A 14,610-nucleotide genomic window follows, 5' to 3' on the forward strand; every position below is an offset into this window, starting at 1 on the left:
AGCCGGCTGAGATCATAACATGCCACGAGGGATAAAAAGAAAACCAGCCGCTCTGAGAATAGACCTGAAGCTGATCAAGACATTTCTGTCCACATATTTGCATAAACATGTGGGTGGTGCACATATCTAGCAGCATTAATAAGTGACAGAAGTGAAGTTACACACTCGAGACTTCCAAGATCTGGTGGGATTGTCATACAGGAAACCTGCTGGTTAAAGGCCCAACTTTTTTTGTGCACTTTTTACAAGGTTTGGACAAGACAGTGCATATCCCAAACATGTAACAACAATGAAGGGATCTGTTTGCCCAAATAAAAATGAATAGAAGACAAATAGGCAGAAGAACAGACTGGGCAGTTTGTAGGATGGCTGAAACTGATAATTATATGGAACATTTTTAAAAACTGTCTGCAAGTTGGTGCTGTATTTATTGCAAGAAGATGCATCAAGTACAAATTCAGGCAACCATCGTCTCCTCCAGCATCGCAGTAACCAACAGTAAGAACTTCAAGAGAGCCTGAGCCACAGAGGTCTGTCAAGCCTGTACGAGATGAAAGCAAACACCAGAGAACAAACACTCCTGTGTGAGCACAGAGATCCTGAAGCGAAGACAAGCACAACAAGAACAAGAGAAGCAGCACAACAGTAAGACCAGAGGCGTGGAACTGACCATTTTGTTCTCTTGCAAGTAGAGTCTCTGCAGTTTAGGACATCCTCTGGCCAAGGCCATCATGCCCTCATCTGAGATACCGTAGCACTGACCCAAGTGGATGTCCTTCAGCTCACTGCAGTGCTCTCCCATCTGAGGGCAAAAGAGGAGACATTACTGAGGACATGTAGGATTAAATTTGCATCAGATTCCTTTTATTAGAGTGGCTCCTAATTTTCTATTTGCAAATAAGAATTACAAATAAGGCCAACAAGCAAAGATCGAGCCACTGAAAGAAGATTGTTTGGTCTCCACTCTGCCTCTAAATGCTTACCTTTTTCAGAGCTCCATCTGTTAGTTTGTCCTGGTTGCCCACATGCACCTTAACCAGGAGAGGGCAGTGTGTAGCCAGAGCCGCCAGGGAGATGTCACCCAGCTGCTTGCAGCGGTAGGCCGTGTACTTCTGCAATCCTGGACAGTGTGAGGCCAGGGAGGACACACCATGGTCATGGACCCCCCTGCAATCCGAGATGTTAATCTCTGTCACATTCTGTCTCCGGGAGGCTATTTTCACCAGGAGATCATCGTTTACCTGGAGGGAGCAAGGTGACACAAGGAGAGATAAAAGTCAGCACAGGCACACCAGAACTTTTTCAGAATTTTAAAGGGCCAAGCCAGAGTAATAACTAAAAATAAACAATAACTTCTGAAGACAACCGAGTCTCTTACTTGTTGTAGGCCACTGAGGTCGATTTGCTTCCAGAACTGGAAGTCCAAGCAGAGGTCCCTCCAGTATTTACAAACCAGAGAGGCACAAAGACAGCGCTCCTTCACTGTCAAGTGGGACAGCACCTGTCAGGAGAAACAAAGGCGTACGTTTGTAGTCTGTTGAAAGCCATTCAACAATAACGTATGTTCATTTCTTTTTAAAAAAATGTACGTATAAACTTGTTTCCTTTTAGCGTCTTAAATATAAAACAGAAAATCTATTGAACGCCCCTCGATGAATTCTGACCTTAAGAAGGATGGAGGAAGGCAGGTGGTTGATACTTAAGTGATCAGCAGCGTCAGAACTTCTCGCCTGGCAGTCGTCATAGTGATGCAGGCAGCAGGGGGACGAGTCTGAACTGTGGGGCAAATCGGCATGAAGACCCAAACCGCAGCAGCCGTCGGCGGGCGAGGAGGACGAGGAGGAGGAAGAGGAAGCGGAGGAGGAGGAAGAGGAGGAGGAGGAGGGAAGTGGACAGAGGGGAAGGTGACAGTGGCCGGATTCAGAGTTCGAGGCAGCCTCTCCCCCGCCTCCTCCCACTCCTCCGTTCTCCAGCCCTCCGTCAGGAGCAGCGAAGGCACAGCGCGGCTGCTTGCAAGGGGTGCACCTCTGCACCTCTGAGCACTTCCTCTTGCACACCTGCATCCAGAGAGAGACACACAGATCAGCCAGGTGGAGCCACATTTTCTTAGTCGCAATAGATTTCACTTTAATTACAATTACAGTCTAAAAGAACTTTACACCATCCACCCATGACTTTGGAACCTCAGTGAGAACAAACCAAAACCAGGACTACAAATATGAACTCTTGACTTGTGATTCATGTGATGTTTAGCTTTCAAACACTTTCAAATTTTGTAGTACAGTAAATGTTATTCTTTCCTTTTTGGCAACTTTAAACATGCCCCCTTCGCATCATGTGATACCAGTTAAGACAATACGGTCATTGTGCCTGAATTTGCACTTGGAAATGAGCTATGGATAACATATTTGCACACTTGGGTAAACAGTTTCATGGTCATTTCAAGCTCTTTAGGCTTTGAGCCACTTCAGATGGTCCCCCTTTGTTGCTACATACAATATCATAAATAGGTCATTGTAGATTTTACTGGTACCAAACATCACTATAAAATGTTAAGAGATTCTGCCACATGATTACATTTGTCTGGAGAAGGGCCTTTCTCGTAACTAATCAGTCTACATACGATGGCGACTTAGTAGTAAACTTAAAATCTCTTTATGTAGCAGCACTAATGGAGGGAGGGCTGTTAGTCCATTGGTACAGACCCATGCTGTATCTCCACTGGTCACTGTGTTTGGTCGTGTTGGTGCAACGCCTCCCCAGCCACCTACCATCTCAGTGTAGTCACTGGTGCAGCCAGGCACAGGCACAGGTATGGGCACAGTCACGGACACACCAGCGGAGCGGAAGAGCGCCGGTGGGGGGATCAGTTTGGCAGGAACAGCTGATAAAAGGCTCCTCCCTTGGCCCTCCCAGATAGCTAGCTCCCTCGGTGACAACAGGAACTTGGAGCAGTCCTCGGGAGATGCGAGTGTTGCGTATCGCTCAGCGAGCTTGGAGGCAGCTGCCGCTCCGATGCCGACTCCGCCGACACCTGGGACACTGATTCCAGTGACGCTGTTGTGGCGGCACCCGTTGGCGCTGGCTTCCAAATGGTCGCTGTCGTCGTCGAGACCACTGCTGTTGCTGTGGACAATGAAGCAGAGCATGCAAGGCCCCTGCAGGAAACAGTTCCTCTTCTTCTTCTTCTTGTGGTGCAATTTGCGAGTCCTCTTCTTTAGGCGGTAACCATTTTTCGAGAGAAGATGGCCCATATAGATGACTCAAAGAAACTCTGGAAGGACAGGAGGGAATTCGTTAGTTGATTAAGCAATGTTCTCACAAACATAAACTTCAGAATTGGGCAAAACTGGATACCAATGTTGACATCAGACTGGTGTCAATACAATATCTGAGATTTGGTCCTGGTATATTATTTGTCAAAACAAATTCTCAAACAAAGTAGTGTGTAATACTACTAAAGCAATGATACAGAACCTTTGCCAAACTTGAGACTCAAGCTAAGAAATACCCAGTTAATTAAAATATGTAATCAAAACATGACAAAGCATTCACTAAACATTCAGGATTTGACTATTTCTAATACTTGGCAGCACTTCAGACAGATTCCAGTCAGTACATAAAACGTAATGAGATTTAATAAGCGGCCCTTATGCAGTTAGGTGGTTAAAAAAATAATAGGCCTACTTGACAATATTATCACTATTAATAACTAATTACATACTAACTACTAGTTTAAACTAGTTGTGCATATTTTAAGGTTATTGTAAGTTTAATATCGCCGTATAAGTAGAGAAATTCCTTATCATCATTATTGCTTTTCTTAAACAAAGATCAGAAAAAGATAAGAAGATAACACTGTTTCAAGCCTGTCCTTTCACTGCTTGCTTTAATTAGTCCTCCTGTGCATGCTGTCAAAGGGAACACGAGGCTTTAGCAGGGTGAGGAAAATCAAAAGGATATCTTGAAGTCTTTTAAACACAAAATCTCCTCCTTCTGTTTCCCCAGAAAAAAGTTCCTTGATTTAATTTCATATTAAATAACAGGAAAAGTTATGTTAAATTTTGAGGATAGCCCTCCAGAGATGGCTGACAGAGTCTGCTGAAGACTGATGTTGACCTTATCTGAACTTGAAGATGTATTTTTGCACATGAAAGTAAAGCAGAACAACAGTTTGAACAATGCAGGCAGCAATTAGTTACTTATGATATTTGCTATGCAGCACATCTGACACAGGGTTTAAACTGTAGCATCAATGGTTTTAAATAATCTTGTCTACTTCTTTGTGTGACTATAAGACTTTTGATTGTATCTCATGTGGTAATGCTCCAGCGTGTTTTAAATCTATAACATGACGAGTTTAAAACTGAACTTTAAACATTCAGATTACAAATCTGTCAGAAGAATCACAACTAATATTTGTCCCCAATAATTCAGCCCTGATAGAATGTTCAGAAATGGGGGAAACTGTGGGATGTCCTTTTTAAACTCTTATCTTTGAATCACAATAAAGTCTGTCAATCTATTTATAGCAACTGTTGACAGGACAAGCAAGTACGGCAACCTTCAACTGCTGGTGTAAATAATGAGAGTAGTTTTTAACATACTGAGAAAGTGAATATCTGAGCCTATCATGTCTGTCAAGAACAATCAAGATTTACAAACACTGAAACAGATATAATCCTTAATTACACACCAGAGCATCAGATTGCTCAACGACATCCTAGCTTAGAATCACAATGAAATTCTAGATTGTAAAAGTACTCATATAGTGAATGTAAATATTTTGTGGGTACATATTTTTCCTAAAAGGCTGCAAGGTGGTTTAGCACCGTTGCCTTGCAGCAAGAAGGGTCGCCGGTTCGTGTCCCAGTGAGGACACCCGGGATCCTTCTGCATGGAGTTTGCATGTTCTCGCGGTCCAAAAACATGTTGAGGTTAATTGGTGATTCTAAATTGTCCGTAGGTGTGAATGTGAGTGTGCTTGGTTGTCTGTCTCTAAGTGTAGCCCTGTGATAGACTGGTGACCTGTCCAGGGTGTCCCCTGCCTTCACCCTGAGTCAGCTGGGATAGACTCCAGCCCCCCTAGTGAGGATTAAGCGATGTATAGATGATGGATGGATGGATATTTTCCCTAAATCATTCAGCCCTAACAGACTTTGGGAAAAAGGAAACTGTCAGTTGCCTTCTTTAACTCTTATATTGAAATCACAACACAGGATCTAATCATTCATCATGGTAAGTGTGGACAGGACGAGAATTTTTCTTATAAACATTGCGAGTATAGTTTTACACACACCTGAGAATTCATATCTGAGTCTATCATGTGTGTCAAAAACAATCAAAATACAAATACACACTTCTGCACATGAAAAGCACATCACTAGACTGCACGGCAGCATTTCAGCTTAATGTCACAAAGAAATGATTGTAGAAGTAATTATATGTTGAGTGTAAATACTATATGTGCAGAACAGCACACAACAACGGAGCAGCCAGCTTTACGGACCTACTTATCCCTCCATTGAAGCCACTCGATTCATACGTTATGAATACACCATTTGTCAAGAGTTTAAAAGCCCTCGTTTCATTGCAGGCGCTTAAATACAAAAAAAAATTGCAAAGCCTGTTATTGTCATCCTGAAGTCTAGCAGGGAAAGCGGAGCATCGCCTGCTCGCTGCTGCCGAATGAAAACACAAAGATGTAAACAGTGAACAGGTGGTCATTTGTTTAGCAACACACGAGCAACACGAAGCTGCCCTAACGTCCGCCCCGAACGGCTGCGGGTTCGGGTCTGATATTTCCTCCAACTTAACCCAGTCACACCCTCATTTAGAGACACGGTTCCGTTGCTAACCCAGTTGAGCTTTGTGACAGGCTAGCTCGCTCCATCAGCAGATGCTAAGTTAGCCGTAGCCCCAACATGAAACCTCTCCTCTCTCTCTCTCTCTCTCTCACCACTTCACACGGTGCTCCCACACTCCGGACGGCGCTCGCATAATACTGCTGCTCTGCACGGCCCACAGGAGCACTGGCAAGTCCCGGCACAAGAGACAGGGAGGCGAGGAAACCCGCTGCTGAACTGCCGTGGTGTTTATCCCAAACAGTGGCAGCCCTGGCTCTGCCTCTGCTGCTGCTGCTGCTGCTCTGGAGGACAACACTTCCGCACCGAGAGGGCAGCGGGACGGAAGCCGGCGAGGGCGATTCGTAATTCGTTCGGGTTCTGAATGAAGCTGCCTGCTGTAAGGCCCTGAGACAGAGTCAGTGCTAAAGTGAGTCTGATTCAAGTAACACTTCGTCCTGCCGGTGCTACAGCCCAAAAAAATGTATAGATTTTTAAAGAAAGAAAGCAAATTCTCAGATTCCAGCTTCTTCAATGTAAATATTTCTGGTATCTCTATCTACACATTGCTTAATCCTCACTAGGGTCGAAGGCAGGGGACACCTGGACAGGTCACCAGTCTAACACAGGGGTACACTTAGAGACAGACAACCAAGCACACTCACATTCACACCTACAGACAATTTAGAATCACCAATTAACCTCAACATGTTTTTGGACCTTGTGGGAGGAAGCCAGAGAACCTGGAGAGAACCCACGCTGCACGGAGAGAACATGCAAACAGAAAGATCTCAGGTGTCCTCACCAGGATGCGAGCCGGCGACCTTCTAGCTGCGAGGCCACGGTGCTAATCACCGCTTCACCTTGCAGCTTTCTATTCCTCTAATGCAATAAATTAAATATCTTTGGGTTGTGGACAACACAGATAAGTTGAAGGCTACACACACTTCCTGCTTGGTCTCCTTTGTGGTGCAGGGAATCTTATATATCAAATTTATTCAGAGAAAAAAAAGGTAAACTCCTGCAAACACACATCACATCTACACTGACTCACACTGATCAACATTTTTCACCCTTTCTTGACATTTTATAACCCAAATAATAACTGAATAAATGATTAATTGAGAAAATAAACAACAGACGAATCGAGAATAAAAATAAGCCCTAGTTAGTTTTTTTTTGCATGAATTTTGCATTGATGATAACATATTTGATTCATTTCACAAAGATAAGCCAAATCTGATACACTGAAATGGTCCTTTGACAACCTGAAGTGGATTTCCAACCCTGAAAACAAGACAAATACCTAAGATCGTATTCGTAAGATAGTATTCAAGCAGCAGGTTTGGTTGGTTTCTGTCATTTTGCATATTGACGTTCTGCAGCCTCTCACGTTCTGACTTGTGCTTCTGCTTTTCTAACTAAAACATGCTACAATAATAAAGACGAAAAGATCATTTTGTTCAAACAACATTTATATCCTCATATAACTCATAATTTATATTCCACGTTTCTTCTATACAAGACATTGCACAGAAACAGCTGAGCAGTCACAGGTCTGTACTCAGTTAACAGGACTGGGTGGCCATCAGCCAAAATGTGGATATTTATCTCTGTGACTGGAATGTAATCCTCAAGACAAAGTCTGAAAAGTATAGCAACGTGAAATACACAAACACAAGACTGCTTTCCCAAAATTTGCCTGTGGACACTGTTGCATAACGTCTCTTGTGGCTTTTGAGGATCTTTGTCAAGTCTGAGAAAATAACCGTGATGATGTCAACAAGCAGGGTTATGTCAGCTTCACTCTCCTTTTTTGTATATAGCAGGTCTCTGTTGCTGTATTACAAAAATTCAGGGTGGAGTTTGCAAGAAGCTGTCACGTCGGAAGGCAGAGAGGGTTTGATGGAAGATGTTTTTGAGCTGCAGTACAGGAAATGCCAGGTCCAGTGCTGGGAAGTTAAACTGACTTCTGCTGTCTCGGTCTCTTGTGAATTCCACAAACTCTTCTGTTGTAAATCACTAGAGTATTGCTTCAATAGTTACAGCTTAACCTCAGTGCAACACCGTACAGTCTATGTGCAATACCCTTGAGCAACTCAGACGGCATGACTGCGAGGAACGTTGGAGTTATTTTTGACGAGCATATGTCCTTAAATGCCACGACAACCTTCTTTCACCTGCACAATACTGTCAAAAACATCCTGTCCCATAGTGATGCTGAAAAGTAGAATATTGCAATTGCTAATTATTGAAATCTCACGATAAATTTCTGCAAAACTTCTAATTGATCTAAAATGCTGCAGCAGTAGTTTTGACCAGAACTAGCAAGAGAGATCAGATCTTAAAGACCTTATAGCAACACATTATCCCAAAAGAGCACTTTGCTCTCAGAGGGCAGGTTCGCTTGTGGCTCCTACAGTTTCTAAACGGAGAGTGGGAGGCAGAGCGTTTAGCTGGCAGGCTCCTTCTGCTGTGGAAACCAGTTCATAGATTGTGCTCAGAGGTAGATATCCTCTCTAGGATCAGGCTTTGATAAAACTGATAGCACGCATTATCTCCAAAACCCCTCCTCTCAGTCGTCCGAGAACTTCACTGGTCCAGTTCGGAATCAATTTCAAAATCCTCCTGTGCACATTTAACAGCCTCGGCCCTCCCGAGCTCATCCACATCGCCACCCCCCTCCCGCTCCCTCAGATCATCTTCCTCCATCCACCTCCCCTCACCACCACTGTTTACAGATCCTTCTCCCGTTCTACCCCCCCAATCTCTGGAATTCGCTGCCACCAGATATCTGTAAGACCGATCCACTGCCTGTCTTCAAATCCAAGCTCACAACCCATCTTTTCCCTGTAATTGCTGGTTCATCTTTATTTTCTTTTGTGATGTTTTTATCTGCTGCTTTCTTGTCATTTGTTGTTTTTATTGTTTTAACTATTCTTGTAAAGTGTCCTCGAGTGCTCCAAAAGGCGCTTACAAATCAAATGTATTATTTATTATTATTATAGGTAGGGCTGACTCAGATGACCCTTAACCATCGATTGGCTCTGCTGCTTTGTAGGCTGCTGGGAGGCTTCCGATGATACACGATCCATTTATTTACCGCTATTGTGTGTCACTAACCTCGTGTCCTCTCTCTGTTTGTGTTTTGTCCTCTCCAAAGGTGTCTACACTTCTCTGATTTGCAGTTACTGGCCTCCCCATCTTCCTCAGTGCTTATGGTTCCCTTATGCATTGTATGTTTAATGGCAGTTTTTCAGTGTCCTTTTATTGGCATTACTGCACAGGTGGAGCAGAAGTGAAGGGACGCAGACTCAAAACTGAATTTCCAGACCATATAGTGGATGGTTTATTTGATGATATCCAGAAATACACATACAGGGGTTTTCCTATGGTGAATTTAGTATGCATCTGTCCTCGTCTGTTTACTGGTCTGATGCTGGACTGGTGAGAACTGCCCTTACCTGTACTTTCCTCTTCCTGTCACCTGTGCCCTCTACATATTCAGTCTGTGTCTAATTACCGCCACCATGTGTCCAAACTAAATAACCTGCCAACAATAAACATAAACGGCTCCTACTGTATGCTTTCTATCTAGTATTATTATTGTCTACACTGTACCGTCATCCCAACCTGTGGCTCAGATGGTACAGCGGGTCGGTCAATGATCGGAAGGTCGACGGTTTGATTCCGTCCTGTAACCTGCATCGTGGTCGTTGTGTCCTTGTGGAAGACACTTCACCCACCTTGCCTGGTGTGAATGTGTATGAATGGACTGTTTGTGGTGGTGGTTGGAGGGGCAGATGGCAGCCACGCCTCTGTTGGTCTGCCCCAGGGCAGCTGTGGCTACAATGGTAGCTACCACCACCAGAATGAATGTGTGTGAATGAATATTTGACAGTGTATGCGTATGTGACAATGATCTAATCAATTATTGTTTTATTATTATTATTATGAACTGGTGGAGGCTGACAGCTGCTCTCCCTGAGCCTGGTTCCGCCCGTTTCTTCCTGTTTAAAGGGAGTTTTCTCTTCCTACTGTTGTTAAAGAGCCTATTCAAAGGGAATCTGTGGATTTATTGGGTTTCTCTTTCTCTGTACAATTGTGTAAGATCTTTACCTCACTATGTCAAGATGACATATGATGTGGAGCATAACATAAATGAAACTGAATTGCACTGCAGAGACTGAGGCCTTGTTTTGCAGCATGGTCCCTGTGTGAGTGCCTTTTGTAAAAGCACAAATCTTACAAAATGATCTTCATTTTCTTATTACAAAGACATCTGGTAAACTGTTACTGCTGCATGTGCATTGATTTCCGTTCTGCACTGAAGAAAGTGGCATTATTAGTCATCATAACCAATAACTACCCCCTGTTTAACTTTCCTACTCAGTAGAAATAAGCCTCTCTGTCTCCCTCCCAGTCGCTCAGCATGTGGGCGTGAGTTTCCAGCCAGCAGCTCCTTCAGGCTGAACGGCTCCTAAAATAGCTCTGCGAATTCGGAAGCGTCAGAAAGAGGAGAGGAAAAAAAAAAATGGCTGAGGAAGTTTTACCCATAACTCGACAAGTAACTACGGAAAGCCGGGAAACTGGGACCGCTTTTGTCGATATCCATCTGCAGGACGTCGAGGATTGTTTAATTTACGACCGGCACGGAGTCTCTGCTGCGTTCAGGAGCTTATATCAAGAAAGGAAATCGATCATAATTTTCGTTCGGGTAGGAGGAAAAATAAAAAATAAAAAATCTTCGTTTGGCTTAACCTTTTGCTGATGAGTTCTATAGGCTGCTGTAAAAAACTCATTAGAGGTTAAGTGAAGTAGATTGAGGCTGGGAAGGTGTTTGTTGAGCGTAGACAGCAGGTGAGCCTCCTCCTGGACGCAGCTGCTCGATCTGTGGCGGAAAGAATGGAGAGATCATGTGCATAGGTGAAGACAGAGGCATGGATGGATGGTGTATAGGTGCGAGCTTTAAGATGCAACGTGGTGCCACTCATCACTACACTGCCCATATTGTGTCATGTGTGTCTCTGCAGAACTTCCTGTGCTACAGCTGCAAAGAGTATGTGGAGGATTTGAGCAAAATACCCAGAGAGGCACTGGAGGTAGGAAAATGTGCAATGTGTTTTTTTTACACTTCAAGCGCAATATATAGATTTTCTACAAGTAAAAACAAAAAAATCTGAAATATCTTCTTTTCCTGAGTAAGTAAAAATGTGTTCAGTATCAGTATTTTCCTACTTTTATCTATGCAATGTCATTAATTTATGATTCTGAAAAAAAAGTTGTACCTCCACACCTTGCACTCTTGTAAATTCTTATAAATAACTACAGTTCTATGGTTCAAATTTAAACTTAACTTAATTCTTCATTGCAAAATATCTTTTGCTTCTGCTTTGCACTACTATAGTTATTCTTATTTTTAGTTATATTTAGCTATTTTTATATTTTTATCTTGTACGTTGTTCCTCACTCTGTATATTTATTGTTGCACCAACCCAACAGAGCAAATTCCTCGTATTGTGCAAACTATACCAGCAATAAATCTGTTTCTGATTCCACATCTAGAGGAATCTGTGCAATATCTGAATTCCTACATATGGAATAATCTGTGTAATATCAACACTACTTGTGCATATTTTCATGTTGTCTTTTTAAACTGATGCATTTTTGCACTATCTCCTTTTCTGCTGTACACTGCAAATGTCTTTTCTGTTGCATTCATAACAACTTGCTGCAAATCTGACATTAAATCAGATACTTGCATAAGACAGCAGCTCAGATCAGTCAAATTTTTGTGTGTGTTGTTGCAGGATGCTGGAATTAGACTGGTTGTGATCGGTCAGTCTGCTCATCATCATATTGAGGTAATTCATTTTTTTTTGAAATTGAGCTTTTACAAATGACACGACATGAGAGTTTAGACAAACGTACAAGACACAAGACAAACATCAGATAAGTTAGATGTGCAACAATGTATGTAAATATATTATTTAAGGAAAAAAAGAAAAGCAAAAAATATGTATACATATATACATACATGTACATACATACACATAAAATAATAATAATATAAATAAAATAAAATGAAAATAATCATACTGCCACCAATGGAAGACAGAAGGCAAAACAACAGCAATAGAAACACTAATACTAGCGCTAACAGTCATTCAAGTGATACCTAGAATCAAAGCCAAGACAGCAACAATGAAACCAATAATAACAACAATAACAACAACAACAAAAATTATTACCATCATCACTGTCACTGTCATTACCTCAGCTGGGACAGATTCATTCATTTGTTTTAATCTTTCATATCACACTGTCTCTTATAATCAGTTGAGATGCACATTTAATTCTGACTCAAACTTTATTTGATTTTTCATTGCTTATCCTTAAAGACAACTCATATTTTGTTTATTTTTGTTGTTATTATTTGTTTTTATTGGTCTGAATTTGGATTTAAACATACTGTACACTGTACATGAGACATGTCCTTCCGTCTCTCATGCAGCCATTCTGCTCGCTGACGGGATATCCTTACGAAATATACGTGGACCCGGAGAGGTGCATCTACCAAAAGCTCGGCATGAAGCGAGAGGAGAAATTTTCCGACTCTGGTATGCAGTAACCCTAAGAGGTCAGAAACCCGTTGCAGGAGTGAGTCACCTAATTGAAATGAAAATATGCATCTTTGTTTGTGTTTGTGTCCTCAGCGAACCCCAGTCCCCACGTCAAGTCCGGTATGTTTGCGGGCCAGATGAAGAGTATATGGAGGGCCATGACTAGTCCTGCATTTGACTTTCAGGGTGACCTACATCAGCAGGGTGGAGCCATCATCGCAGGACCTGGTAAGCTGCCCTTCCTCTCTCTCTCTGTCTTTTATTTGTGTAAATGCTCAATCTTAATTCCCCTATCTGCCTCTGTGGCTTTATATCTTTTCTATCTTCTCTGCGCAGGCTCTCAAGTTCATTTCGCCCATTTTGACATGAACCGACTCGACCACATGCCCATTAACTGGCTCCTTCAGCTCGCCGGAGTTCAGCAGACGCTGGATTTCAGCAATAAGCCAAAGATAATGCATGTGTAGCTGCAGCTGCTGTAAGAGATGTTGCCATGAACTTTGGCAATTTGCATAATATCTCTGGGTGATGCACTTTCTTCGACACCAGTGTAGTTCTTATAAAGCGTGGGCTGCATTTGGGTTTTAATATGCTACTGCTGGTGAATCTGTCTCTACAAAGATGCACACCAGAGGTATGTTTGAAGAATGGAGTGCTACTTCATCTTGGTCAGGGTGCACGAGGTCCAGTCCTTCAGTCTTAGATTTAAATAATAATGTTTCACTGTGGCTAAGGTAGGATTAGCTCTCCTGTTTGTCTACTCACATACCCCCTTCTGTCACTACTGCACATCTCATTTTTATTTTCCTTGGCTGTGCTTTGGATGCTCCACCCTGACATTTACATCAAAGAAGTTAACACGGCTCAGATTTGCTTAAATTTGAACGCTGACCTAAAAATGGAGCAGAATCTTAAATATTCCTTTTTCATTTCGCATGCCAGAGCTTCTTTTAAATCCACAAACCTCGTCATTATTTCCAGGTTTTATGTAAATATGACAGATATTTAATGTCAGACTTGTGGACCCCATTGTATGCTGCTTGTTTGCTTACGTCACCGTTCTGCGCTGACAAACTGCAGCAAGAACAGCTCATTGTTGACCTTGGAAACAGCAATTTCACAAAAATAGAAACTTAACTAAAGCTAAATCAACTACATCTCGTGTGCTGATGAAGCTGCAAGATGTGGAAAAACTACCAAGTGACCTTAAGGGTGAGAGCATTTTTTGTTTTTGGCAAAATAGAGTCTGTGGTGTGGACGCATGAGTGATAAAACAGAAGTATGAGAGCATTACTGTTGTTGGTCAGGTTTGGTTTTGTGCCTTTTCTATCAGAGTAATATGTTGTATACTTTCGTTCCAGTACTTGTATGAAGATTTTTTTTATTGTGGTTAAAGAAAGTTAAAAGCTATAAATGACAAGTTGATGGTGGTTTGTAAGATGTTGTTGCACTCCTTATGAGGGTCTGGCATGTCCGGGTAGAATGCTCTATGCAGCTGAATGTGACATTCATCGGTGGAAAGGACGATCCTCCATCTTGCGACTCTCACTGGAGCTGTTTACGCCACCGTGCTGCCATTAGATAAAGGTTCAGGTGCAGGCACCAAACCGGCTTCCCTCATAGTTTGAGCAGACCAACAACTTCATCAGCAGGTTTCTCTGAGACCTGAAACCTGCCTGGTTACACCTCTAAGCGACATGCCAGCAGCCTGTTGTTATTTTTCTATTGTCATCTGTAGCATTGTCTCATTTAATTAAAGCAGCATTTTAAGAATACCTTTTATAGTCATTGGTAAATGGAGTGTATGTGTGCTGGTCTCACTATCTGTTCATTGTTCGTTAAAGCAATAAACTCAAGTTTTCAAAAACTTTTTGTGGCCCTTTTGTAACATAACAACAGAGATTACATTTTTACTTCATCTCTAAGTCAGAAAACTTTCTGCATGGTTCATTTACAGTTTTGTGGTTTAATCAATGCCTGGAGAGGGGCTTTAATAACAGCTGGTGCACTGATTTTACTGCCTCTTATTGTGTGTGTACATCCACAGCGTTTATTATATTGGGAATAAAGTTTCATTCTTGGCTGCATGTGTCTTGATTCCCACTCTGCACTGCAGGATCAAAGCATCCAAATGGGAACTAATC

General features: G+C 42.3%; 2 protein-coding genes across 2 annotated transcripts in view; one reads left to right on the forward strand and one right to left on the reverse strand.

Annotated features, from left to right (window-relative positions):
- Positions 1–6,146, reverse strand: part of fbxl17 (F-box and leucine-rich repeat protein 17) — a 224,888-nt gene extending 218,742 nt beyond the window's left edge. The window contains exons 1-6 of the mRNA XM_008286602.1: positions 5,960–6,146; positions 2,772–3,274; positions 1,665–2,057; positions 1,379–1,501; positions 984–1,241; positions 671–802 (exon numbers count right to left, since the gene is read on the reverse strand). Coding sequence (XP_008284824.1) covers positions 671–802; positions 984–1,241; positions 1,379–1,501; positions 1,665–2,057; positions 2,772–3,254 — 1,389 coding nt within the window. The 5' untranslated portion in view covers positions 3,255–3,274; positions 5,960–6,146. The remainder of the gene's footprint in view (positions 1–670; positions 803–983; positions 1,242–1,378; positions 1,502–1,664; positions 2,058–2,771; positions 3,275–5,959) is intronic.
- Positions 6,147–10,367: 4,221 nt separating this feature from the next.
- Positions 10,368–13,392, forward strand: prxl2c (peroxiredoxin like 2C). Its single transcript, XM_008286603.1, has 6 exons — positions 10,368–10,560; positions 10,877–10,945; positions 11,654–11,707; positions 12,358–12,463; positions 12,560–12,694; positions 12,803–13,392. The coding sequence occupies exons 1-6, from the start codon at positions 10,378–10,380 to the stop codon at positions 12,931–12,933; spliced, it is 678 nt and encodes a 225-aa protein (XP_008284825.1). The 5' UTR covers positions 10,368–10,377; the 3' UTR covers positions 12,934–13,392.
- The last annotated feature ends 1,218 nt before the right edge of the window (positions 13,393–14,610 follow it).

This window comes from Stegastes partitus, unplaced genomic scaffold (genome assembly GCF_000690725.1).
Source record: "Stegastes partitus isolate 25-593 unplaced genomic scaffold, Stegastes_partitus-1.0.2 Scaffold460, whole genome shotgun sequence".
NCBI classification, from domain to species: Eukaryota; Metazoa; Chordata; class Actinopteri; family Pomacentridae; genus Stegastes; species Stegastes partitus.